We start from the raw sequence: 27,389 nt of genomic DNA, 5'->3' as shown, positions 1-27,389 counted from the left end.
GGGAGGTGGGGAGGGATCTGTCAGGGGAGCGTTCCCGCGACGCAGGCCGGCGGCGTGTGCTCAAGGTGATACCAACTCTAACAGGGTAACAAATACCCAAAGACACTTTTATTCTCAGAGGCCTTTGCTCCAGGAGTCACTCTACAAAATTGCCTCCGCGTTCCTGCGTGCGTGACTGTAAACGCTTTTATAGGATATGACACTTTATAGTACCAAAGCTTTTAATGGCAATGTGATTTATTTTTTTTTAAACTTTCTTTTACTTCCCCGGCTAAGTTTTATTCCAAGCCATCACTGACTAAAATTCAGGATTGTTTCAGGCAAACCCAATGGGTTTGCGCACACATTGAAACTCTTTTGTTTTAAGTGAAATATTTCATTTGACTGCGACGGAAACTCTTTTTTTTGGTTAGTACTGGCGAAGTGTCAGCGCAGTGACAAATCGCAGATTGTACAGCGCCAAGTACTTGCTGACAGATTTGACTGGCAAAAACTAAAAGTATGAATGAGAGAATTGGAAACTAAAGCCTGAATTACCTGTGTGCTTCCAATTATTCCAGGCAGGAGCTCTGCCCGCGGCACGGGAACGGTCTTTGTCCTCTTCTTCCTACACTGGGAATTGAGCGGCCCCGGGCTGCGCTGCCCGCTCCTCCCAGCCCGGGGCAGATGGACCCAACTGCCAGGAACAAAGACTCGGCGTGAACCTTTTTCCCCAAACCTCTTGGACTTGGGGCTGACTTTAATATTTTAAACATTTCAGTGGGAGGAGGGCTCCTCGGGGGGAGGGAGGGCGGGGGTTGTTCCGGCCATGCTGCCAAGACCTGCATTTTGGGAGCTGCTTTTAGGGCTTTGAGGAAAGAAGGAAGAAAGGAAAAAAACAGTAAGTTGCCAAGACCACTCGGTGAGGCTGGTTACTGTTGTGCGACTGAAAAGGGTGGCCTGTGGAATTTGTAAGTCAATCTGCAGCGCGTGGTCAATGATCCGGTTACAGGTTGAGCTGGCTGGGGTGCTGTGGAAGTTCGCTTCGCCCTGTGAAACGACCTTTAAACATTGAGAGGCGTCTCATTTTCATTTTTTTCTGTGCTTCCGCATCCACTATTCAGATACGGAAGGAGAAGAAGTAAGAGAGAAATTCTGCCGAAAGTGGGAAATGAAGAGAGGTGCCTTTGCAGACCCTGGTGTTTCCCTGGACGGCTGCAGCTCGGGGCTTCTCTACCCGGCGCGATCCAGGTCTCTGCGTCGATGCAAGTTCCGCGTGGGTACAGCACAGCGCAGGCTCAGCTCATCTCTCTTTTCAAAACCTTTTCTCCTCACAAATTTGCAGATTTTTCTTTTTTAAAAGCATGCCATAAGGTACTGGTTCAGTAATTAACTGGTTCTTTAATAGAACTACAATTACTTTGTTTCATGATGGGGGGGGGGGGGGACGGAAAGCACGCATTCCAAGACAGAGCTACTTTCGACATCTGGGAAGCTCCTAACAGCTGGCTGTCTAATGCATATGCATCTGCTTAAGAGGCTGTAGGCCATTAATAAACCAATAGATATAAAACAGAAACAATCTTTGTCAGCTTCAAATGAGATTGGATGCAATGTGCTGTGAAGTGTCACTGTCACATTGAATGGCGCCGGGGAGGTTAACGCTCGCTCCTCGGTACCAGCGGCCGCATGGCGCAGGCGGCCGCGGGAGCGGGCTGGGCTTTGCGGGGGGGTCCTGCTGCCTCCTCATTTCTCCTGGTACCGGTTGTGGTTGAGGCACCGGCGACCTTTTATTTGCAACTCCCACTAGTCCTGGCTTTTTTCGTTGGCCAGGGAAGGACGTGGTTTTTCCTACGCAACTTTGAGAAACGCGGGAATCCATCACGTGAATAAATGACTGGGGAAAAGTTACAGGAAGGTGACAAAAACGCGTGTATTTGACTGTGAGCTGGGGCTCTGCAAGGAGACTAAGAACACCCCGTGAGCCATGTTGTACAACAGGATTAGCGTGGGGTGAAATAAACACTCTTAAAAAACAGCAACGCTGATCTCATTTGACCGTATAAACGTCTCCGACCCCTCAAGAGTCGTAGCTGCGCTTGTTCCAAGGTGTGCAGCATCACACGTTGTCCCAACCCGCAGCAGCGCGCGGTGTCTTGTATTTATATTAGTCTGCACCTTTATTGCCTGTGGCAGCTCCCGTGAAACGCGACGTGGATTTATCGTTATTTTAGGCTCCTTCCGCACAGCTTTCCCCTCCAGCCCAGGTTAGTCCCGTATGTTCTTCCTCTCGCTGGCTCGTCACACCGAACGGTAGCCTCTTGAAGCAGCGATAATTATTTTGATGAGAGCTGTTAACAAGGTAGAAAAACCGTGATTTCATCTTAAGCCCCAGTAGTGGTAGAAGTTACCGTCAGCTGCCGACTAACGGGCCTGCAGCTCCCCCGGGCCAGAGAAGGGGCAGCTTTCAGTGTTCTGGGCAACTGGAGCTGGGGGCTTGGACCTCCCCTGGACTCTGCTTTGGAGCCAGACAGCCCACGTACATTCCCTTGCCCGGAAACGCTCTGTCAAGTGAGATTTGGCGTTGCTTTCCTGGCAGCTGGGTTGTAAAGGGCAGTCTTGGTTTAGCAGCAAGCTCGCTGCAGCGCTGAGGATTTTGCCCCCTGCTCTACAGGGTTTTAGTCACGAGAGAATGGAAGGAAGACAAGTTGCAATGGGAAGAGGAGTGCTCTGTAACTACTGCAGGTATTTTCTAGCAGCTTCTCACAAGAGAAAACCATTGCGCTCTGTATCATCACATTGATACAATTTCAGCCAAAATCTGTGAAAAAGATTGACTTAATTCCTAGAAGAGTATTTTTCTTACCTTAATTACAAAGTTTTAAAACAGAAGGTTACTGAAAGCCTGTTTCAGAGTTGCAGCCGCGCTGGTGCCAAATTTAACTTCTCAGACTTCGGGTTTTACATCACGGGTTGGTGTAAACGGGAGGTGTAACCTGCTGCCCTGCAGCTTTTGCAGGGTACAGCGTTCTGCGCGATTCCGCTGCGTCGGCTGCCGGAGCTGCTGCCCGGCCGCGGCCCTGGCCAGGGGCGAGCGCTCGTGCACTTCGAGCAGAGCAGGCGGGTCAGCCATTAGCGTCCCACCTTCCCTCCCTCCCGCGCTCTGCCTTTCATCCCAGCATTAGCAGCACTCGGATGTTACGGTTTTATCTTTTTTGAGACAGACAAAAGAGCAAGCCGTGAAGGAGGGCCGTCCTTTTAAATACTTTAACTTTTCAAGGTCGTTTGTGGAGCTTTTATCAATCAGGAAGCTAAATTCATACAAAAAGCATCTATAATGAACCAAGCATATCTTGAACCTTATCCCTTCAGCTGAATACGAATTATCTGGGAAGGTGCTTCAGCGGCCGCCTTCACCGCGTTGGGCATCCCTGTGAACGTTTCTGAAGTAAGCAGAGAAGCCACTACTGTTGTGGTCTGGCATCTATCAATTTCTTGTCTTTTTTTCTGTAATTGATTTATTAATTATAGCATCTTAATGATCTATTTAAAATAAATAAACCATTTACACCATTTCAAAGGTATTTTGTGATGTTCAGCTGATATTAAAATAGCAGCAGCCTTATGTGCTTTTTCAGCAAGTGACCTAATTAGTTAATAAAGTAATTGAATATTAAAAAGGATGTTGCAAGTGATTAAAATTTAAGAGCCTTCAGAACATTATTAAAGCTATAAATCATACATCACTGTTTTAATTTGCATAGCTACAGAATTACTAATGGTCCCACATGCATAAGCTACTTGGCAATTAGTCTTTTAACAAACTGTTGGTGATACTATGAGGTTACCAAAATCTTTCCCCATTTTTGATTTGCAAACAAAATGCAGGATGAGAGAACGCTAAGGGTTAAATTCCTAAAAGCCAAGTAATTCGGTTCATTCACGTATGCGTCTCTCTGCCCTTGCCTTTGTTCACCTCTTGTCCCTCGTCCTCCCGCCAAGGAACCACATCCTCCCAGTCCCACCGAGGTATAAAACGGAGAGGAGGAGGAAGCGGCTGCCTCCACCTTGAGCTTCCTAAATCTGGCCTCCAGGCGGTTTTCCAGCCCAGCCCGATGCGCATGAATCTCCCTACCCGCTGCGGGACAGTCTCTCTGCTTGTCTCATATGTACAGCTGTCACCGTGCCACTTTCCTTCCCCATCACCTGGGCTCCGGGTCCATGTCGGCGCTGGGGGCGCTGCGCGGAGAGCGCCGGTGACGGCAGGCAGCCGCACGTGCTCTTTGTCCCGTGGATGTTGTCTTTGGGCTGCAGGAAAGAGCCAAACCTTCTTGACTGTCACCTTCTACTCCCTACACTGGGGCTCGCAGCACGTGGGAAACCTTAAGTACCTGCAAACAAAAAAGGGTTGGAAAAGTGTCACCGGCCTGGAGGTACCCGCTCTGCCTGTGCATCGGTGCAGCCCGATGGCGGGCGCAGCGGTGGCAACGAGGGTCAACTGCCCACAGCCCCCGTTCCACGCCTTGGGCTGGCTGCAGGCAGGAGGCGAGGCAGGATGCCAGTTTTCAACTTAATTAGAGACAAACTGCTTTGGCCAGATGAGCTGCCCCCAGTCTCCCCTCTCACCAGCAACCAGCGTCTCTGCAGCGACATTCCCAGCCTCGGGAACGCCGTCCAGCGGGGCATGGGCCAGCGCACAGGCAGAGAGCGGGTCTCTCTGGCTTTAGGACTTGCAGCCTGACAGGAGGAAGGAGGGTGCTGTGGGCAAAGGCAGCCGCATAGAGTGAATGACCTGCTGTGCCATGGACCCCCCGACACCGGGCAGACAAACGGCCGGAGCAGCTGAAAGCTGGCGAGAGGGATAACGGCCAAGGCCACGTTCCCCCCCAACACGCTGCGCGTTGCAGCGCTCCCTCCCCGCGCTGCACAGCCCCGCGGCTCCCTCTGCATCCCCACGCTCCGTTGTTCGCTCCCCCTCCAGGGGCAGACGGGCTCGCAGCAAAGGAGGGTGCCTGCGCCGTTGCTGGTTTCCCACCTTTTCCTTTGAGGGAGGCCGGGTCTTCCCCCTCTCCGGCAGCTGGGATGGCAGCAGCCAGCCCTGGCGGGGACGCGGGGACTGGCACCTGCCTGGCTCTTGCTCCCCAGCTCCTCCTTCCCTCCGGCGCTGCAGGCGAGCTGCCGCGCAACCTGGTACCTTCATCTTGTGAGTCTTAAGTCCTTGTTTTTAATGGAGCAAAAAAGACATCACAGGACAGCATTTACACGCAAAACAAAGATGTCATTTCCACCCAGTCAGCAGAAGCCTTGACGTAGTTTTATCTATTAAAGTGCGCCGGCTGCTACATTACCAGGAGAAATTCTTTTTTGTGCTGCAAAAAACTTTTCAGGAGGTTCCTTTGAAGCCTTTATTGAGGTCAGGGGCTGCAACCTCTCGCAATCTCTCCCTGTCAGCCCGCAGCACTTTCTGAAAGCCCTTACACTGGAGATTGTGACAAACCCCAGCTCTTTATTCATTAGTTTACACTTGGTAATAGATGTGAGGCCAGGGTAGAGGACGGCTCTCGGCAAGCGATTCACACTCTGCTGCACTAACATTTGCCATGTGTTGAATAGTTGGGAGACAGTACAATCGTCTTTTAAGGGTCCGTGTTTTTAATTAAAACAGCAAGCTGAGGACTGGGTGACTTCAGAGCATTTTGACCCAACAAGGACTGACAAGAACATAGCTGCCTTAAAATAAATTAATTAATACCCGCTACCTGACTGGTATAAATCTGTCAGCACGTGAGGAGGGTGGGCAAACCCAGATGCAAGGCAGTTTTGTGAACCGGGCTATGTACACGCAGACGTTACTGCGATACAAGCGCCACCCCGAGCCCCAAAGGCTGGAGGCTGAGGCCGAAGAGACTGGAGTTGGTACCAGCTCACGTCATTGGGCTGATTTTAGGGGACCTCAACTCCACCACCCAGTTCCACGTCAACGTTTCAACATCACCCACCAGTGCTCACAACATCGATGTGAGAAGGGGCCGGGAGCCCACGCCCGGGGGGACACACCTGCCGGGGGGTGCCCGCAGGACGGGCATATTCTGCACAACTACAGATACTTCATTGTTAAACATCTGGTTTACAAAACGCTGCAAACACACACCATTTGAGAAGCAAACATAGCTGGTGCTTCTCACCAGATAACCCTTTCCTGACCCACGGTCAGTGATTGCCTCCTGTACCACATGCGACCCTAACAGCGCATCCCACATGGGACCCCTTCCCTGCCAGACGGTCCTCCAAAGGAAGACAAGTAAAAGACATTTCCTTGCTCTCAGATTTAAACACTTCCATTTTTATGGTGGTCGCAAGAGGGCAAGTTGGAGACCTGCCTCACACACCGACTTCTGCAGCTCAGGGCTGGGCTGCAGCACCAGCCAGCTCTGCTGAAAACCTCCAGCTGCAGCTGGGCTGCGAGGGCTTTCGGTGCGCCTGGGCACGTTTAGTAGGCCGTTTTTATCCACGAAGCTCAAACCCCTGACCAAGATCTCACTGTAGGCCAAGAAGCACTGTCATCTCACATACAAACAGGTTTCCAAGCCTGCCAAAATACTGATTCACCCCAAAGACAGCTCCAAGTGACACTGGAAGAGTTACTGGTGGAGTATCTTCCCATCGCATGACCTGCTAGAGCATCTGCGCCAGAACCTTAACTTCCAAAAAACAATAGGACCGGCACGTTCCCACTGCTAGCCACCTTCACGAGGTATTACAGCAGCTAGCAGCAGCAGGAGAGGCAGAAATGTATTCCCTTGAGCGTTGTTTTCATCCTGTTTATCCCCAGGTGTGGAACTGCCTGCCAGCAAAGCCCTGGATGCAAGGAGGTCCTGCCGAGAGTCCCCCCCCCTTTTTTTCAGCTTCCCACTATTCTCAGTTTGGAGCCTCCAAGCAACTAAAAATAAAGTTTCCCTCCAGTTGTTCCTTCCACCATTTTGACAGCTTTGGGATATTGGCTAACACTTGCTTTTCCCCAGCAGAACAGAAAGGAGCCCTTCCTCCCAGCAGAGGAGTGTGAGATCAGTGACTTTCTGCTCTCTGGTCCAGCCTTTCCCGTGCCCGCGGCAGAGACCAGGGCTGCCTCCAGCCTCCGCAGCCACAGCATCGTTTCGTGCTCTTTCCGCCGAGCGCGGCGCCGCATCCTGTTTGCCATCCTTCCTGCTGCCCTCTGCCATTAGCCCGATAGCATCAGTTTTTCCACTCAAACTCCCACATCCTTTTTCCTGATCAACACGTCGTACGATTGTTCCATTGACCACACTTTGGTGGGAAAAACTTACTGCGCTTCAGCCTCATCCCCCAGAAGGACGGGACAGAAAGGGGATGGGTTCCTCCTTCAAGCCCGCGCTGGTGCATTTACAGGGAGCTCAAAGTATATTACTTCACAGGATTTACTCCACGGCATCATCGTGCATAAGTGATGCACGGTTTCTGCCTGTAAATACGTGACAAGATATGGATACCCACGGAGCACTGTTTTACAGCTTGGGCAGCCTCTACTAGCAGTCGCTGTTTCCAGCCGTGTTCTGGTCCACCCACCACCAAGCAGCACCGACTCCTGCTTTCCTTCCACAGCCAACGTTTCCCCCAGCCAAGGTCACCATCCACGCGGGACAGCTATGGGACTCCTACTACTCTGATACCCAAGCCCACGCACAACAGTTACCTGCGAGAGCCACGTTACTGCTCCTGAAGCTTGGTCTGGTGAAGGTCCCCTCTGCCAAGGGCTGCCTTCCAGCAAGGTCTTCAGATTTGTGTCTGCGTACTCTCTGTGACAAACCTGGTGATGTTTTGCCTACTTCGGTCTTCCCTTTGCAGGCTCTGGTGCAAGACCCAGAAATCGGTTTGCGGAGAATGCGCCTAAGCCAACATACAACAACAAATTATTGGCCAGGTCCTGCCACCGCCTCCTGCCGTCAGCCCCTGGCCTGGAGGTGAGGGCTCTCTCCCAGTGACTTCAGCCTTGCCATCGCTCCAGGACATTTATTTTTATGGGGGAGCTTGATTCAGCCTACTGAGGTGGGAAGTGACGTTCTGCTGAGACGTAACACGTAACTATCCATGAGGGCCGCAGCATTCGGGCCTGACCTTGGCAGCGCAAAGCGGCAGATGCCATGTTTGAAGAGCATCCAAACTCCTGGGCCTGAGCTACGTAACAGCCCGCATGCACCCCTCGGAAACACTCGGGATTTCTGGCTCTTCCACTCTCCCCTCCACCAGCTCCCAGAGACATGGGTGGATCTGGAGGACACGCAGGGAGGAGCACGGCCACCCCTTAACGCACCCCAACGCCAGGGAGGAGGAGGAGAGCCCACCCCACCACCGGCTCCTGCGGCCCGGCAGGTTCCCAGAGCGGCGTTTTTAGGGAAAACCGGGTTTCCCTTCAACCTGCTGCCACCTCGTGGGCAGCGAGGGCAGCGAGCGCGGGGGATGCCGAGTTCTTCCCCCGTTAGGGAGAGGGAAGGGGCGAGCAGGCGGGTGTTCGGGAATTGCAATCGAGTGCTGTCCTCCAGCCCCCCAAACCGCACCCCTGAAGTCACCTCCACTTCATTTTCAACATCCCTTCTCCTGGAGGGAGCATCAGCAGGTTTTCCGCTCGTTGGAGCGGTCACAGGGCTTGGCACGTCCATCGCCGGAGGGAGGATCTGGCCAACAGACTCCCAGGTGAAGACAGAAAAACCTGAAGGCTGTAACACATGGGGGATCCTTTGAACAATCTTTTTGGAGCATTTAGTGCCCACGAAACACAGAAGGGAAAATCCAGAAAGAGAAATCCAGAGCCCCTGAAAATTTCTTGGGTCCTTTCCCAGAGAGCAGGACCAGCATGGAGAACAGGAGCGCACCTCGCTCCCCCTGCGGTGCCCATCCGTCCCCGACCCAGGATGGGTTTCCCCGGAGGGAGCACCGGGGCTGGGCTGGGTCCTCCCTCTGTTGCGACCCATTCAGACTGGCAGTTGCAGGAACAGGGTCTGTGGGGTTTCGAGCTGGGTCCCAGAGGAGTCCAGATCATCAAAATTAAGTGGTAAAAGCCTCTGGGTAATTGGCACAGATCATCCTTTACACCCACAGCCTGGATTTAAACTATAACTGGGATGTGAACTATTCACTCTCCCAAGCTACCCTTTAAAAAGGATCTGCATAAATAGGAGTATTGCAAAGCAATGTCTTTGCAGCTAGACCTGTGCGCCTCTTGTGGGGCTGTTACAGGAGATATGCCCAGGCCCAGCCTTACCTCTCTACCCACCGTTTCCCAAGCGTAAGGCAGCAATGCCGCTGGGCTGCACGGGGCGGGCGACCTCAAAGGCAGAATCACCCCAGCCCTGGACACAGTTTCTAACGACACGAGCAGCAGCTGGAGGGGAAGCAACAGCAGAGCTGGTAACAGGGAAACCCAGGTGAGCAAACTGAACGTGACCCCAGTCTCAACCAGAGACCAGCAGAGGTGACTGGCACACAAAAGAGATCCGAGGGTGACGCTGGTGGCTATAATAAAAATACCTGCTTTAAAATTTGTCAAATACTGCAAAATGTGAAAGGAGAGATGAGGAAGAGAAGTGCCGAGACACTGGCAAGGGCAGGCGGCAGGCTGCAAGAGCAGCCGTCAGGATCCAGTTACCTTCTCCTATTGAAAGCTGCACCCACAGCCCAGGGTTGCGAAGACAACGGATTTTCTGAGACGTGATTATCCTGACAAAGCTTCACAAAAACTACACCTCCATTACGCAGAACCGAGGCAGACGGGCATTATCAGAATATCCAAACCAACTGGTGCCATTACGTACTCTTCAGTTTATATCCACTGTCCAGTAACTCAGAAACCTAATGATACCTATTCTAAATATTCAAATACTCGTTCAGATTTCAAGCAGGCTATGGGCGTCACCCAGACTGACCCATAAACTGAACATGCGAATCAGCAACATACTGATCCGTATAATTAAAACTTCATTTTTTACGTACCCTTTGTCACCCAGATCATTTAAGGAGTTGAGGACTGCAAGGCTGTGCAAAACTAATAATCAAACCTAAGGAATTGTCCGTGTTATGAAAGATGACTGTACAGCCTCATAAATGCCAAGACAAGAGAGATCTCCAGGACTTGTAAGAAACTGTGGGGAATAAGCTAACTATTTGGGATAATAAATCATTCACAGCAAGAAGACAGGCATGAAATTGAGAAGAACTGTTCTGAGAATTCAGGTAGCATTTGATCAGGAAAAAAAAGTCCTCAATATTGCCAGGAAAGACCTTACTTCTTGTAGTTAGCAGGGATGTCGCCTTCACCCTATTTTTTCCTTTTAAAAAATCTCAACTCTCTTCTCCAAACGGGGACAAAGCAATGTCAGAAGGAGGAGGTAAACGCTTTACAGAACTCCAGGAGAGCAGCTAAAACCAGAGCTGGAATTTGTGACTCCTCCTTACCACTCCAGCTACCATTTTTCCTTAATTTGAGCAATACTCTCGTTGGATATGAGAAGAATGTCTGCTTAAAATACTCTCAGATGTATGTCACCTGCATGTAAAAAACCCCCACACCACAATCGCAGGAAGCTCACTGACAGAGTGGAGGTATTTGCTTACGAGCAGCTGGAGCAACGCAAGACATTACTGCACTCACGGTGGAGCAGACGCGGAGGGTTGGGTGACCTCTTCGCACCCACGTCAGGAGCGAACCCGGCCATCTGACTTCACTCACGGCAGCACAGACAGGGCTCAAATGCTCCGATCTGCTACGGCAGCACGGGAAACTGAAGTTTCTAGTTCAGGTGGCACGGTGTTTCAACAGGCCTTTCCACCCTAGAAAAGTTACAGAGTTTATTTTTTAATATTTATGAGCAGTAAAACACAATGAGAAAAGCTTGGGTAAGGTTTTTTGTGGCAGTACAGAACTTGTTTCCCCAACAGCTTGGGAGTACAAGTCTTGCAGCTTAATCAAATGTTTTAACTGCAATTTAGGAAGTATTTGAGCACCTGCTTACCCTTAAGCACCTGCAGGAATATCAAAGAAAAACTCATGTCCTTTGCACTTGTAAATTAAATGGACAGCACTGCAATCTAAAAGAGCAAGAGTCTACTGCCACATTGACTGTAAATCGTCTTGTAAGACATCAGGGAAACATCAGACACATGGAAGGCAGGGCAGACTCCCAGTGTAAAACAACACTTTAAAATGCAAATGAAAGTCAATGGGTTGCAGACCTCTTCTGTGAATTCCCTGTCTGATCCTGCTCATTACAGGCATCCTCATATTGCCACTCGCGGCTTTAAACCGCAGATTTTGTTCTCTTTAAACAGTTCCCAGGTTGCAATGGGAATTACGCCTTTTAGCAAACATGTGAATTCCAGAGCACAGGTATGTTAACATCTCCAGCAAGCTGCATCCACACAGTTAGCATCTCTGATCCAAATACATAAGCTTCATTTGCCATGGGAGTAAACAAGTTCCTGGAAGTCAGGCTCCCCACAGGCTATGCACACGCTCAACTAAATACTCGGATCCTCGCTCTGGGCCTCCCCAATTCCTGGAAAACCATCTCCTGATGGCATGGTGGAAAACCACACGCTAAGGCACCAGACCTTTGAGCGATCAGGACAGTAGTTCTTACATTCTTCAACATAAAGTTCACTTCCTTTCTGCACCTCTAAACCAGGTATAATAATACTTATATTTTGTAGATCAATACACTTTTGAACACACAGATGACTGGTTTGCCCCCAAGCCGCGTGACTAGAGCATTCAAAACCTGGTGGTCTCCAGATCCAGGCATCTGTCCCAACCGCGGCAGTAACAGCTTCATCACTGACACAACCTATTGACAGAGCACAAAAGCCCATGCTTTCAAGCAAACTGTTATATAGATATATTTATTGCATTGCAGTCTTAGCACTTTTAAATATAAACATTTATATCTGGAAAGCAGAATATTGCAAATTCAGTATTACTCAATATGTTCATAGCAGCATCAGCTTCCTAAGAAACAAAATATTTAGGAAGACAGAGAAGGAATTACAAACGAGTTACACTCTCATTTATCACCATTTGACCAAAACACGGTATTGCAGCTGTGAAACAGATATTGAAGTCACCAAATCTGACCTTGAAGACGTAGGTAATTTCAAGACTGAAGTGCGTCATTGTACCTGATATCCTGCACGTTTTTGGTGTGCCGAGACATAAGGCTAACAGTCAAGTGCCTGAAGAGGGCAGATGATCTATGTATCTGCGTTACCTGACATACTATGGTTTTAATAACAATACTTAGCACTTGTATAGCAACCACCGCTTCCCCAAATCCTTGCAAGACAGGCAAGGATTGCTCTCAAGATGTATTACAGCTGTGGAGCAAAAGGGAGAGAGAGAGGGAAGTGACTTGCCAAGGCCATTCAGTGAGCAAGTGGCAGTGGAGAAATCGGAATTTGTCAGCACCTGCCTTCCAATCTCATGTCAGTCTGGTAGGTCATGCTGCTCCTCTGTGGTTCGTTAAGGAAGTTGTATAGATGACTAATTGGTTAACAAGTCCCAGTCCATGCGGCAACACTGGACACATGCATCATTTGAAAAAAGGTCAAACACATCTGCTCCCCTCGTAATGCCCATTTTAGTTTTAAAGAAACCAAACACTCCTCTCACTTTCTCATCTCTGAATGATCTGTCATGCTGAAGATACAATGACGCAGCTGCACTTTGCTCTGAAGCAGTGGAAATCAGAAGCAATCGCTATAGGAGCAGGAGCAGCTTTCATTTCTTTCCTGAGGGAGAGCACTGATCTTTTGAGAGGAAAAAAGGATGGATATGTTTTTACACAAACTGATCAAACTACTTTTCATTCTAAATGAATACAAGACTGACTGGAAGTCTCAGGTGTACTAATTTTCTTCAGCTAAGTCATCCAAGTGTACACTATGAAGCTAGCAGCTAATAAAATAGTTATCCAGGAACATCAGAAGGCATTTTCCTTCCCTGACGGGCCTTCACTTCTACCAGCTAAGAGCAAGAGCACTTACAGTGACATCTGAAAGGACTTGTAAACATCACGAGACAAGCCATCTCTGATATTCCTCCACTAAAGTAGTCCTTTCTCCTGCATCCCCAGGAAGCTAACAAGGATAACCAAGCCTCCTACCATCCCTGCCTTAAGAGGGGAAATTTGCTTACTTGTTTTTTATCCCACAGGGTTTTCTCTGCAAAATTTCAGAGGCAGGATCAAATGTGTCCGTTATTAGGGATGGAGCCTGGCAAAGACTCCGGGGACACAGTTCACGTGCTGCAAAAACCCACAACGTAACGGAGGCTGCACTCGAGGACTGCCTCTGCATACCGCTCTTTTCACCTATAGAGCACAACTGCCCAATGCTGGCCAAATTATGCCAAAGCGTCCAGGCTAGACAGGAACCTCCTATCTCAAGGAGCTATCACCAACTAAATTCCTCTCTCCTCCTTTTTCTTTGTTTGTTTTCCCACTTCCAGCATGCCATGAAAGCCTATAGTTGGGAAAATGCACAGAGCGGTACATGTTATACTTACAGTAGATTACACACATTTTTTTTTTCCAATCAAGACAAGTCTTCATCAAGTGCACTGACCCTGCAGTTCTCACCTGGAGGAGGACTGTCACACTGCCTTGCCTATCTCTTCCCAAGTGGCTTCATTTTTTTTTCTGCCCAGGCTGCTAATGGGTAAAAGATGATAGCAAAGGATGCTCTTAAATAGTAAGGTTTTTCTCCGCAACATTTCTACCATGTAACAATTGATGCCTTTTCCTGCTGATACACTGACAACACCTGACAGGAAAAGCTGTGATTTTTTAAAAATTGTTTTTTCTTTCCAAGCAAATTTTAACTGCTTTACTTACATCCAGCTGTTGCCAATTCCACCTTAGGTTATAAGTCAGAAGAGAAGACAAGACATGTAGCCTCCTGAAAATGGGCGTTTCCTTCTAATGACACTGGCTCTTAAAAGCACTTTTTAGATAGGAAATGAACGTTACCAGCTACATGAACAGTGCAGTACGTTTTAAAAAAAATTGTAATAATGTTTATCTGAAGGTGAGACACAGGCATTGCTGGAAAAAAGTTTGACTTTTCGAAAAGTCATCGCTTTTGACAAAAGTTAAAATTTCTAAATGAAAACTTGAGGGCATTCTTATCTTCTGGTCCAAGTATAGCCCACCAGGATAATAATATTTTTGTTAAATTAAAAAAATGAAGTTCAGCTTGGACTCCACCCTCCTTTGCTAGACTTCTAGTTCATCAGCTAGAAGGATATTACTAAGATTTTAGGGCTCTCCCCTTGAGTTCCTATTGCAACTGGCCACCACTGTCTTCTTTTGTCCACTTAGTGAGACCTCACCACTACGTACACTGCAGCATCTTGAAAAAGAAAATACAGGACAGCACATCACAAGCCCTTGTATTTGTCGTCATCTTATGGGTGAGGATAACGCTGCCAAGAAAACTTTGCATAGAGCTAATGCCGTATTTGTTAGGACTGTAAACTGGAGGTGTTTCTAGAGAAGCTCTCATTGTGAGGTTAGACTGTTGATACTCAAGTCTGCAAACAGAGCCATGTTCTGTTTCATCTCTTTCAGCTCTGTTTTTCGTGCGTGCTTAATTCAAGTTTCAGCCTGTTTAGGCCCACCCACCATCAAGCCTGCAAACGAGGTGAACTGCCTTTGAAATTACTATCTTGCTCCAGGAAGATCATCTTTCTTCACCAGAAGGAGGGAAGTATTTCTTTATCATCTCTTCTTCCAGTTGTGGCTTCATACATTTCCATTTGTGCATCTTGATAATATCCTTAGGAATAGATATATTTTGTTTGCAATACCTTAATTACAATAAGAATTCCAGAAATTCTGTAGTACCTTAGTTTTTGTGTCATTTCTAGTAAGCACTAGCCCTTTGTAATGTTACAGCAAAGCCTGTCTTAGGATTGCTATAGTACAAACTTTGAATTTTTAAGCCAATGTCAAGAAGCGAAAGCACGAACTCAAATAGTTCTGGGCTGCAGAAGATGAATACTTTAGCATTTACATTTTACGCTTGGCAAAGCAGGCAGGAGAGCAAACACCTTTGTATTAATTCGCTGCATTTTGCAGTTATGCTTTGAGACAGACACTGACATACAACTCAACAGCTTCTCAGGAAAAGAGTTTGCCTGGCTGAAGGAATCACTGCATCCTTGCTACTGCTGCTGCATTGCTTCTGCAAGGCTGCAGTAGCATGCCTTCCAATTTTTATCCAGTTACTGAGCTTGCAATTTAAGAGCGTGGTTATATATCTGATCTGTTTAATCAAAGACAGGAAGCTTACCTGGAGATACACATCTTCAGAAACTCAAGAGTGTTTTCGCAGTTTGCTGTCTCTGCTGCCTTTCCATTTTCTTTCAAGATTCCGTATGGAATCATTGTTTCCACCTGTCTCATTTAGGTCAGTGCCAGTCAGCAACAGAAAGGGTAACTGTGGTCAGAATGTTGGACAGAATTCAACAAAAATTAGACATATTTTTTCTCTGCTTCTTTTTTCCTGGACACCTCTTCACCCATGGTGATTCATAGGTGCAAGTGGATTACTACAACAGCAAACTAGGGAAATCTAGCACTGTGGGAAAGAATAAGTAAAAAAAAAATGTTAAAAAAATAATTCCATTTACTCCAACCGATCCAAGATAAAAAATTCTTGGAATTATTGAAATGAAAATCAAGAATAGCCAAAGGCTATATGGATGCAAAATAGACACGGTAACATTCCCTAGGGAGGGGGAAAAAACCAAAACAGTGGGCAGCCAAGCCTATTCCTGCTGAGAGACCTTGCCCTGCTTCCAAATTATACAGAAGGGAAAGCTGCATCAGAAACAAGGAATCCAGAAACGGAAGGACAGGAAGCAGATGGAAAACAGTACTCACTGACTACTTCAGTAATCACCTGGTGAGGACATGCTAAGTACCTGTCTCTAGATCAGAAAAAATACTTCCAAGTCAGTTGAGAGAAAGAACTAAACCCACACTTTTTACAAGCTCCTTTTTTCCTTTGGTCTTACCTATTCTACTACCACAACGCTGTTTAAGAATTGTTCAATAAAAATGAAGCATTTGTGCAAAAGAATTTCCCCAAGGAGTAATCCCAGCTGTGACACCAGTAACTGTAAGGTAATGCTGCAGCTCTCAGCCTGATTCTCCCCACCAGTTTCCCTGCATCCCCACAGTACAGCAAGGTTTTATGCTGTGGTTCCATGAAAAACCCATTCAGACTATCTGCAAAGGTCCCTAAAATTATATCACTCTACAAATAAAATCGCCACTCTTAAAAAAAACCATGAAACTTGGCTCCCTACTAAACTGTGCTGGCAGTGACAAGATATATGATGATACCATGAGATACATCCGTGACATCACATTCCAAGACTATTACATTACATCGTTTCTGCAGCTGGCACCGTGAGACTTCACAAGTTTCATGTTTGTCTGCTATTTTAGAAATGATTCTAAAAAATTGTCAAATTATCACAACAATTCTTCAAAGGTAGTTCAGAAAACTGCTCCTTGCAGTAATTCGGTACCTCACCATAAACACATTTTAGGAATCACTGCTGAGCACCAGGCAGAACAATGTCCTCGAATATTGGACAGGTTGCAACCAGTATGTGGATCCTTTCCAGAGAGTTCTTTATATTTGGCCCAAAGTTTTTTCACTCTCACACAACGCTCTGTTTCTGAAGACTGTCTCCTGCGCCTACTCTTCATTCTTTAGCATAATGACTTCAGGTGTCTATGCTCACACCATCTTTGTGACACTGCAGCGATAGAAGAATGGCTAGGAGCAAGCAGCTTCTTGAACAAAGAACCTGGATTTTATGCTGAGTTTGGAAAAGGAAAAACACAGAAAAAAAATAACCATAAACAATAAAAAAAACCAAAGCTCATTTGTTTCCAAGGGTTGTTTTCTTTTTTTTTTTGGTAAAAAACAGATTTACATGAATACTTAAAGTGAGGTAGGAGACTTAATTTCAGAACATCACATTCAATTTTATTTAAAGAGCAACTTCATCTGAAGTATTAAACATGCAAGTGACAACAGACATACAGGGTCACTTGCTTAGTCACAATCATGATGCTTGAAAGAGACAAAAATCACAAATGCTATGCTTGAAAGAGACAAAATTCATAAAACAGCATTTTGATAGCGGGCTTTAAAAAGACATAATGTCAGAAAAGGTTGGGAAAAAGAAGACCTTTTGAAAGATCTGAAGTTGTAGAAGAGGCTGTATTTAGGAAGCAGCTTGGAAATAATGAGAGAGGTGGACAGGGAAGCAGGAAACAAATGAAGAACCACCAAATAAGCCATTAAATCTAAATTGGAAGAGAGAATTTTAACCAACTTCACAGATGAGACAACAAGAACAGAGAAGGAACATTTTAACAATGAGGTAGAGCAAAAAAAGTAGGCAAACTGTAGTTCTCAACCAGGTTTGTTGACTGAGGTGATGATTTTGGAAGAACAGGTCAGTGATGATATAAAAATCAAGGCACAAACCCAAGTCTAAGCACCAGCATTTTTCATAAAATGTAAAGAAAGAAACTCGTAGATATGAAGCAACAAACACCTGCAACATTTCAGAGAAAAATTTCTGATGAAAGGAAACACTGAGACTTCTAGAAGCAACTGAGAACTTGGTGAAGTGTCAGCTGACAAGGAAAGAGGGCAGTACAGCTGCAAGAACAGTCATGGTAGTTATATCTTATTTAACACACAGGCAGTGTAAACTAGGGAGACAAAGAGAATTAAGAATATGAGGTAAAGAAAAGCAAGAATTCAATTAGATGTCATAGTACCTAGGCCTGAGTGGAGATTTGACACCCTTTGGTCAAGTATGAAGGAAAGAGGAGAGATCAAAACCTCTTTGGCATGAATGGAAAAGGCAGAGATAAGTCATCCCAAGCAACTGAAATAAAAACAAAACAGTCAGAAAGCAGACAGGAAAAAACAACCCACAACCAAAAATATAATGAAGAAAAATATTCACTTTCAAGAAATAAGCCCCTTGTTTCTAGCTTCACATGTTTCTAATAATTTGTGAGGGTTCTGGTCAGTTGGCAACCCCACAGAAAGCCAACCAGGAAAGGCTGAGAAAGCCACGACAACTAGGAGTGACTATAAGAACAATCTTCTTAAACCAGAGTTTAGGAGGAACTGCAGACCACATGAACACAAGCAACAACAGCATAAAAGGAGAGGAAACAAGAACCACCTTTTTTTTTTTTTTCCACTCTTGATGAAACTCTTTTGCCTCAGCAGTACTTTCTATTCTGAGGCACTTCTGTCCCAGACTGAACTTGGGTTTGCAGCTCAGCGGCTGAGCTGATTAGCCGCCCAAGCCCCGCGTCATCTGAAATGCTGACATAAAAGTTTCAGGCTCCCCCAGAGGCATACAGCTGCTTTGTGTGTCCAGGAACTCCTGCTAAATGATTTCTGTAATTCACCCAAACACCAGACATACCCCTAACGACAAGCAAGCAGTATGCTGCATTTGCAGCAACAGAAATATATGTCATTGAGAGTACAGTCACTCAGTTTGAGGACTTAGGACCTCTATACGCAATACAAGACCTGCTATAAAGCACTAAAAAGTTGTTCTACTCATTGTCAGATCTACGCATTATCCTGGCAATTTCCCAACTTCATCTTAAACACATGGAGCTGCTGCAAAGCATAAGGTAATTGAGATGAACACAGGAATAGAAGTGTAAAATCTAGTGTCCTTTGACAACTAGGGGAACAGACTAGATAATATAACAGCTTCATTTACCCTCAAACTTCTGCATATATGTGTGTACGTAGCTCTTGGAAAGCAGTTTATACCTGCAGAAGCCTGGCCTGATCTACAGTAGCTTGACAACCTTACTAAAATAAAGCCACTGATGAGCTGAGTTTGACTTATATACTTCAAAACATTTTCAGGCACACCTCCAAAGCTCAGTTCAACTGGAATTAGATGATGCATCATTCATATGGATAGGAAAGACCCATGAAGTTTTCTGCTCCATGAGAATTGCTGGAGACGCAGCACCTCTAGTTTCAACAGAGGGTACTTGAAAGGCGCTTAGATACAGTACAACTGTGCTCAGCACAAACACTTAAATCTGAGAAGAAAAACTACATCTTTGCAAACTTCACTATTACACTAAGTAGCGACTGGGTCAAATATAAAAGTACAATTTTCCATCTGCGTCCACAACATTCACAGATAAACTCCAAACACGGAGGTCCCTGGATCAGCTACGTTAGCTGCTCGCTGGTGACACAGGGCTGAAGCACAGCATTACAAATAGAAGCCTAAGCTCTGATACTGAAAACAAATTGAAGTCCTGCCACCATTTACAGAAAAAGAGCAGTTTTCAATTAAGAGGTTTTCTATCACACAGGACATTACAGACCTAACTATGAAGAAGAGGCTAACAGCCATCAGTAGTATGTCACTCCACCTTTTCATAGACTATCTCAAAATGACTGTCAGAATTATGTCTGGAAAAGCCAACATCCATGTAACAACAGTAGATAAACTGTTGGTTTCATTAGCAGCCTTTCTCTTGAGATTATTCAGAACATGCAAAATAGCATTTGCGATTTATTTCAGGTGGAGATCTAATCTTAAACTCCTTAAATGTGTGCTACAATTAGCTCCTATAACTGAGTACACCAAAATTCTCTTCCGACCCTCTCCACTTTGCTTCTTTTTAAGGAGCAGTAGGATCTGTGCTTACCTCCCTCATCTCACAGAAACAACTGTGCTGCTGACCTTGTCCTGAGACCCCCAACAGAGATCTAAGGAGGCTACTTTGGCATCAAGCTCAGGATGCTCCAGTTTGAATTATTTCCCCTACCTTGTTAACGGCAATGGGAAACCAGTCACAGTACCATCATACTTAACGAAAATGCTAAATAGCAACGAGAGCTGCAGCAGCAATTCATGCTATCAAATAAATACACTGACGAAGGCTCAGCCAAGTCAATGTGCTAAATGGACAAGCAAAACATTCTCTCCTCGAATGAAAATCTGGTTTATGTGACGTGTGAACACCTGTTGATAATCCACTTTGGGCCGCCTTTTTTTCCGTGACTGGCTTCTTGCACGGGTACCAGCAGCACTGGCACCCTCTGTGCGGGCAGTCCCGCTACCCACATCAGCTTCACCTCTGGCAGCCAGATGCAAACTGTCACCTGGCATCTTCTTTTCTCCAGCTCTGCCCAAGCGCTTCTGCCTCTCGTGCTCATCTTCTGCTCTCGCTCGTCCTGATCGAGCTTTCAATGCCAGTGTCTGAGAGTCATTTGTCAGGGCTAGCTCCTCTGAGACAGTCTTTGAGTCAGCGCCCTTCTTTCCTGAGGACTCCTGCAGTTTGAGTCTGTCAAACAGCTGTAAAAGAACATTTGTGTATATGACCACATTATAAAACAAGAGAAGTCGCTTGTTTGGCATTTCTACTTGATATTTGCATATACAATCCCAAATCAGAGCTCACAATATACAATTAGTGAGAAGCTTTACCAGCAATAAATACTATGTTTTCTTGCCAAAGTCAAGCCATGACATAAGATGAATGGATGTCTTGCATGCACATGAGCGTCTTCATGTGAGCACCAAGGAATTAAATTCGGGCAGCAATACTGATGTGCAGTAGCATTTAACTTTGGTCAGGAACAACAGAAAGCTACAAAGTTCCTCCATCATCTCACTTTCCCCAATGCTCTTGTAAAGTTGTCAGATAGTATTAGAGAGATTCCCATCCTTGTGTCCTCAGGCAGGATATGAATCCCTAAGATAAGGAGCCGCCATCAGCAAAGAGTGTATACCGAAGAAATTATGGACCTTCTGTGTTCCCCAAAACAAACTGAAAGAGGCCATGTGGGTATTCTGGGAGGTGAGCAGACCAAAAACAATAGAAGAATAATAAAAGCTAGAGCAACAGATCCAAAGCACTGTATGAACTCATTAATCTAAGAACACATGGTGCTGAAACTGGAAAAGAAACTGCTTTTACTCAGGCAGCAGGGAAGCTTTTATGAATTACTGACAAATGAAAAGAATTCTCAGCTAGCCTGTCTCTTCCCAGCAACAGGATGGAAAGCCAATCCCTGTGTGAGTGGGCTAAAGGAACAATGACAACTTGATTATTTTTAACTAATCTTTAAAAAAGGAAGGGTGGGTTCTATCAGAAAACAGATTTAAATGGCTGGAATTTGAAAGCAAATTCCTCACAATGAAACTGTTTAAAAGTTTTTGTGGTGCTCCTCTGATGTTCAGAAGGCCCAGAGCTATGCCGTTCAACAGGCACAGCACTGTCACATTTTTTTCCTTCATTGTTTCAGAAGTTCATCTATCATCTCTCCAGTTCTCAACTTTGTAAACATCTTTTTTTGCAGCTGGATCCTAGAGAGCATGCTGCTTTGGAGCAACATGCAGAATCTTGGGCTTCGCGGTACCTAGACCACAAGTTCAAGTGACCAAACAGACATTTTGTTGGCTGGAGACAAAGACTGTCATTCCATGAACATTCGTATCAGAGTTATGCCCTGGCAGGACAAATGTGGACCGGATCAGTCACGGGTGCAAAAAATGCACAGAACCAATAAATAAAAAAAACAGAGTGAGCTTATAGAATACTGCACTATGCAGTGGCAGCAACTGTGATCTGACACTAGGACCTCTAAAGTGGAACTTCTGTAGCACTGAACGATGGCCAAAGTACTTTCAAAAAGGTCTGAAAACTGTTTTTCCCCCCCCCCAGTTCAAGTAATTTTAGAGTAATCTCTAATAAAAGGATGTAAAGTACTTCAAATGTAAATACAGCTTTCCAATCAATGCTCCCTTTTTACTACTTTGAAAAAGGAGATATTAAAAAAAAAAAAAAAGAAAACTGGAGATGGTTACCTACCCGGGTTAGTGTGAGCTGAGGTTCTGCGTAGAAAGCTTTGCCCATTACTGGTTTCCTGTATGTCTCATCCACATCTGTCAGGGCCTAGAAGAAGAAAAAAGAAACAGAAAGGTCAAAATTAAAAAGAAAACATGAAGAAGCTCTGGACCAGCTTTGTGTCATAGAATTATGAAATTATGCTCTGAGAGAGAATCCATCCCAGGAACGAGCCGTGCTTTGAAGCCGGCTTCTTAGCTGTACTGAGGTATAAATGCAACAGCAAAGCCTAGTATCCATCCTGCATTACTTGCAGAATCTTTAAAAGCCTTGCCTGCAAAATCCTTCCTTTTCCCCAGCCTGCATTTCCAAAATTTTCAGAGCTCCAGGCTCACAAATATTAATAGCTACTTTTCCATCCACTGTCTTTAAGATCTTCAGGAGGCAGAATGCACGGAAAAGCTTTTGCCACTGATATCCCAGTGACGTGTTAGTGAAAGAAAACAGAGAAGTGGCTACCACTATAAGAAGACTGTGTTTTGCAGGAAAGCTTTGGAAGCTTCTAATATTCCACCTTCCTGCGTTCTTATACAAAACCTTTGAAGATGTTGTGAATGCTTCAAAGCTTTTCTCTCACACAAAACCTTCTCTAAGATGGCTGGGTACCTCTCAGACTTACCAGTTCAACACCAAGCACCACTTAAGTCTGAAACCCAGCACTCAGTGCCAGAGCAAATTAGCTGTATGAACCACAATGCCACATTAATCTTCTCAAAATGTATTTTGCTTAAACCTGTTGCAAATTTCAAGGTTTCAATATAGCAGTCATAAGTCAAGGGCTGGAACAATAATTACCATATTCCAGAACTTGTCAAATGCAACCAAAAACCCTGTGCAGACTCCACGAAGCCCTTTGAAAGTGCGGATATGGACATTGATTTTTACACCATCTCGGACACAGCGATGAAGTTCCCCCAATGGGCTGCCTTCGTGGACTAAAACAGAAAGAAAACGTCACCAGTCTGCAACGAAATACAGATATAGATATATAGATAGATACATATATACGTAGAAAACTACTCTATGTAGAAATATGGCAGATCTTGGTACAACACTTGTCTTTACAGCAAAAGAAATGAGAAACCCCAGAGCACTGTAACGCACTGTGATTGTAGATAATAAACAACCAAAACTCTCCTTACAGCGGGGACAGCAAAGACTTCAGAAAATACGAATAGTTTGGGGGTTTGCTCTACATAACCCATCAGCCTTATGTGAAAATCTTTTTCCTACATTTCAGAAACATTCTAAGTAATGCTAATCTTAAATAAAAGCGGTTCAGAGGGAACAGAAAGCTCACAGAAGCAGAGTGTTTCGCAGAAAAGACAAATGCCTAGTTAAGGCTACCTCAGATTAGTTACAATCTGTTTTAATAAAGTATTGTATCAGATTCATTGCTTTTCTTTACAAGGAGATTTCTAAAGCAACAGATGACTCCAAGTTCATCAACTAACTAAACTGGATTAGTTTAAGTTGATGAAAACTTATTGTTCCAGTTAAAACTTTCACCAGCCAGCTGAACATCCTTCAAAGGTGTACAATTCTTTATCCTTCAAAGATGTACAATTCTCTGGCAAAAATAAAATTACTAAAAGCAGCAGCCACCAATGAAACCACACTAAATTGCAGCACAATAATGCTTTTAGTCAGGGCAAACCCAAAGGAATTCAGTAAAACACACAGCTTACCTGGTACACACAAGCCTTATCTGCACACTACAAATCTTTGCAAGTGTACATTATCTAGAAGGGGAGATATTGATTTACTTTACAACTTCCACCCACGCCATAGTGAAGCCATTCCTGAGATAAATTACAGCTACCTGCTTCCTTGTGCAAACACAGCCCCAGGACTGCTGTGCAATTCCTACTGAGAGCCAGGGAAAAGTGTTGGTCTGAAATCTCACACAGTTCTTCATATTAATAAAAATATGAGAGTCACAGATGACCTCTCACATTGCGCTTTAGGAACTATGTATTCAAGGTTTGATCTGCACGCTGGAAAATGCATCCTGTGAGTGTAAAATGTTACTGTATGACAGCTGATCTGCAGTCTTTGGCTGCATGGCAATTCTTAGCCACAGCAGGGAAATCTAAAGTAGTTTCCTCTGAATTAACCCAATCACATTTATTTTTTGAGATCTGCTGTCTTCTTTCCAGCCCTCTCCAGCTGGATAGATGAGGAAAATTGCTTTCACACAGAGCATAAGCTGTCTCAGTACCTCCCAGCTTTGCTTAGTGGGGTCATTTAACTAGTCTCTGTGCTTTCTTCAGCTGAACTGATAACAAACCTATGTTCTGAATTCTCAGGTCCATCATGGGAACCAGAGATGACACCATCACTACATCAGATTGATGCTTTTAATCAGATAATGCTATTTTTTCCTAACAAAACATGGAAATTTTCAGGATCATTTTAGATTTTTTAAAGATTTTTAGATGCGTATGTTCCTTTTATGTAGGAGCTTTATCTACAACTTCGTATAAAAATCCAAGTACAATCTTTATTTCCAACTACACCTTTGCTTGTCGGCACCCCATTAGGGCTGTGGAAAACACTAGAGCTCTACCAAATCTAGACAATACATGCTCTTCCCACTTTCCTGCTGTAACGTTCCAGCTTCACCAGGGCAATCCTCCAACTTCACCTAATCAGAAGGACAGAACACATCATCCAAAAACCTTTCAACAATCTGGCATCCACTTCTCAGAAAAAATAAAACAGCAACACAAGAATTTGTCTTTGCAACATCTCTCTTCTGCAAGCATCAAAGCCTGTAATGACCAGGGTCTGCACACAGCTAGATTTGCCTGTGGCTTTTGATGCTGCTAAGCATCAGTATTAAAAATTTTTCAATCCGTAGGGAAGAGAGTTACCTACTTGGTTTTGTACTCAAAATCCAATCCCTATTTGTATAAAATAAGCACATGCTTAATACCAGGATTCTGAAGAATGACTAGAAAACTACTGTAAGCCAGAGGGCGAGTACCCCAGGAGGGAGAAAATAAAGATCCAAACTCTGGTTAAGTTCAAGTCCTTGTCCTCAGGGTAGACTTTATTAAGAGGGAAGATTAAAAATAAACAAGAGCAAAGCAAGCCAAAGCAGTTGAAATAACTCGGAACACTATCAAATGCCTTTTTAACTGCTCCAGAGTCACTGATTGCGCATGAGTTCTCTGCCCCTTGGTAAATACTAAGGAATTTGAAATAGCTTCTCCTGGACTGATCCAAAACAGGCACTGCTAAAGTAGCTTCCTTCTTACTTTTATGGCTACATCTGAAATCATCCCTCATGACAGGCAAAATTTTAGCTCCATTTTACATTTCTAACCCACTGAATTTAAGGAACACATTATACTTTGTCACAGCTCCCTCTCACAGCATCACAACTGCAACGTGGCAAACCACGTATCAGTTATTTTCAGAGGCAGCTACTGCCTTAGAATCCAAGCTTCAAATGCTGGCCCACCTGCAGTGCAGACAGGCCCCCAGCTTACAGGGAAAGCACAACAATCTTGGCTATAAATTATTCTTAAAACTCTCCAGACTGCTGAACAGCACTTTCTATATGTCAGTTGTGCCATTCTTCTTCGAAGTCCACACCGTCCAGCCTTAGATGTGTGGATATTAAATACGTGCTCTTAATGGAACCATGTCATCTATTTTCTAGACCACCACTAAAGTTAATTTTCACGGAGATTTTTTTTTTTTTTTCCGATTTCCATCACAGTAATCCAAATACAGTTACTTCACATTAAGATCCTGAATCAATATTTAAGGTCAGTTCTTTTGGAAAACCTACACCAACAGAACCTCTGCATTTGTGCAGAACGCTAAGTTGACGTGACATTCAGGTTCACGCAGCACCTACAGCAATGAATACATTATGTTCTGGTGTCTAAGCAAGAAAAAAGTTCTGCTTTGGGCATTTAGAATTGAACATTTTGGGTTTTGCCTTTTTATAAACGCAACATTAATAGGAGAGACACTTTGATTGCAATAAGCACCCAGTATTTTTAATTCAATGCACTAAAATGACATCTTGTTTGATAGCAATGCCATTTGGCTCTTGGTGTAGGTGCACAAGCTGCACTCTTTAATGTTTAGGGGCTATAACCCTGACTGCATGCATACATTCAGACGAGAAACGTCTATCATCATCAGAGATACATCATAAAGCCACATCACAGCTGCCTCCCCTCCTGTTCTATCATCATGTTACTCAAATGCCAGTGCTGTATTTATGCCCCCAGGATACACAGTTAGTAACCAAGATATAGCGGTGCGTAACAGACTCATGCTGCAGTTATGATTGAACTATGAGCTGCCCGGGCTCAAATCTGATTCCTGGTTTAAAAAATAGTACTTTTAAAAGCACACCGGTTTCTCATCCTTTTTTTTTTTTTTCTTAAAATCAAGAGGATGAACGTAACTAACCAAATAACAGACGAGGACAGCACCGTAATAAATTCACTGTAATCTCTGCGTAAGCAGTTCTGTGAAATGCGCCGTTCCTCATTTCCGCACACAATTTTCCCCACCTAGCACACAAGTACCGCTTTCCACCCAAACTCCATCATTTCCCCCCACGCCCCGCTGTCATCCAACCGCTTCCTTCAGCCGCCGCCCTCTTCAACCCTCCAAAAACTCCCCCAAACTCCACCCGCGCCCGGCCCGCACCCCTCCAACCTCACCTCAGCCACCACATCACCCCCACCCCAGCGCAGGGCCCGCCCGCGCCCTCCCGCCCTCCGCCCTCCCCCTCCCTCACTCCGGCCGCCACCTCGCTCCCCCTCCCCACCCCAGCACCCCTCAACCTGCCGCCTCACCCCGCTTCCCGGCCTTCTCCCCCTCACGGCCTTCCACCCCCCTCAGCCCGCCCTCCCGCCCTTACGGGGCATCCTGGTGAGGACGTTCCGCGGCGCCCGCCGCCGCCGGGCCGTCGCGCCGCCCTCGGCCGCCTCCTGCTCGGGGCCCGCGTTGACCATGAGGCTGCGGAGGCGCTGGATGCGCTCGGGGTCGGCGGCGGGCGGGCCGCGGCGGGCGGCGGCGGACGGGCCGCGGCGGGAGGTAGCGGAGCGGCGGCCGCGCGGTCGGAGCAGGCCGCGTTGGAAGCTCTCGTACTCGGCGAGGTTGTTGAAGCAGGGGGCGGCGGGGAAGGGCAGCGGCGTGCTGGCGGAGTACAGCGCCAGCAGCGGGTCGAAGCGGCTGGAGCTCACGTCCAGGCGGCTGGGGCTGGGGGAGCGCTCGGCGCCGGGACGGCGGCGGGGGCGCCGCTGCTCCGCGCCTCCCGCAGCCCCCTCGTCCTCCTCCATGCCGGGCTGCGGGCGGCGGCCCGGCCGGCCGCCGCTAGGGGACGCTGCTGCGCCAGCCGGCGGGCGCACAAGCTGAGCGGGTTCC

At 46.0% G+C, this 27,389-nt stretch overlaps 1 protein-coding gene across 8 annotated transcripts; it reads right to left on the bottom strand.

Moving 5' to 3' along the window:
• Positions 1-220: 220 nt before the first annotated feature.
• LSM11 (LSM11, U7 small nuclear RNA associated) lies at positions 221-27,389 on the bottom strand. Of its 8 annotated transcripts, none has more exons than XR_010072922.1 (7): positions 26,884-27,389; positions 22,785-22,924; positions 21,954-22,037; positions 20,102-20,434; positions 8,565-10,821; positions 7,691-7,884; positions 221-7,459 (listed from the first exon to the last, which is right to left on the bottom strand). XR_010072922.1 is itself a non-coding variant. In XM_063349153.1 (6 exons), the coding sequence occupies exons 1-6, from the start codon at positions 27,302-27,304 to the stop codon at positions 14,787-14,789; spliced, it is 1,116 nt and encodes a 371-aa protein (XP_063205223.1). In that variant the 5' UTR covers positions 27,305-27,389; the 3' UTR covers positions 10,836-14,786. The 8 variants fall into 8 exon arrangements, 3 of the variants coding, with proteins under 3 accessions (XP_063205221.1, XP_063205222.1, XP_063205223.1); XR_010072924.1 differs by having other exon boundaries at positions 221-4,370; XR_010072921.1 differs by having other exon boundaries at positions 221-7,884; positions 8,565-8,711; positions 10,643-10,821.

The sequence above is a fragment of the Chroicocephalus ridibundus genome, chromosome 11 (genome assembly GCF_963924245.1).
Source record: "Chroicocephalus ridibundus chromosome 11, bChrRid1.1, whole genome shotgun sequence".
Classification (NCBI taxonomy): Eukaryota; Metazoa; Chordata; class Aves; order Charadriiformes; family Laridae; genus Chroicocephalus; species Chroicocephalus ridibundus.
Note: the sequence above shows the minus strand (reverse complement) of the source record. Positions and strands in the feature narration are given on the sequence as shown.

Excerpts from the sequence above, each read along its gene's own strand:
- LSM11 (XM_063349153.1), bottom strand. The coding sequence starts at position 27,304 with ATGGAGGAGGACGAGGGGGCTGCGGGAGGCGCGGAGCAGCGGCGCCCC. Across the intron at positions 22,925-26,883 it reads CGTCCTCACCAGGATGCCCC|TCCACGAAGGCAGCCCATTG; the intron begins GTAAGGGCGGGA and ends TTTCTGTTTTAG. Across the intron at positions 20,435-21,953 it reads CTCAGCTCACACTAACCCGG|CTGTTTGACAGACTCAAACT; the intron begins GTAGGTAACCAT and ends GTTCTTTTACAG.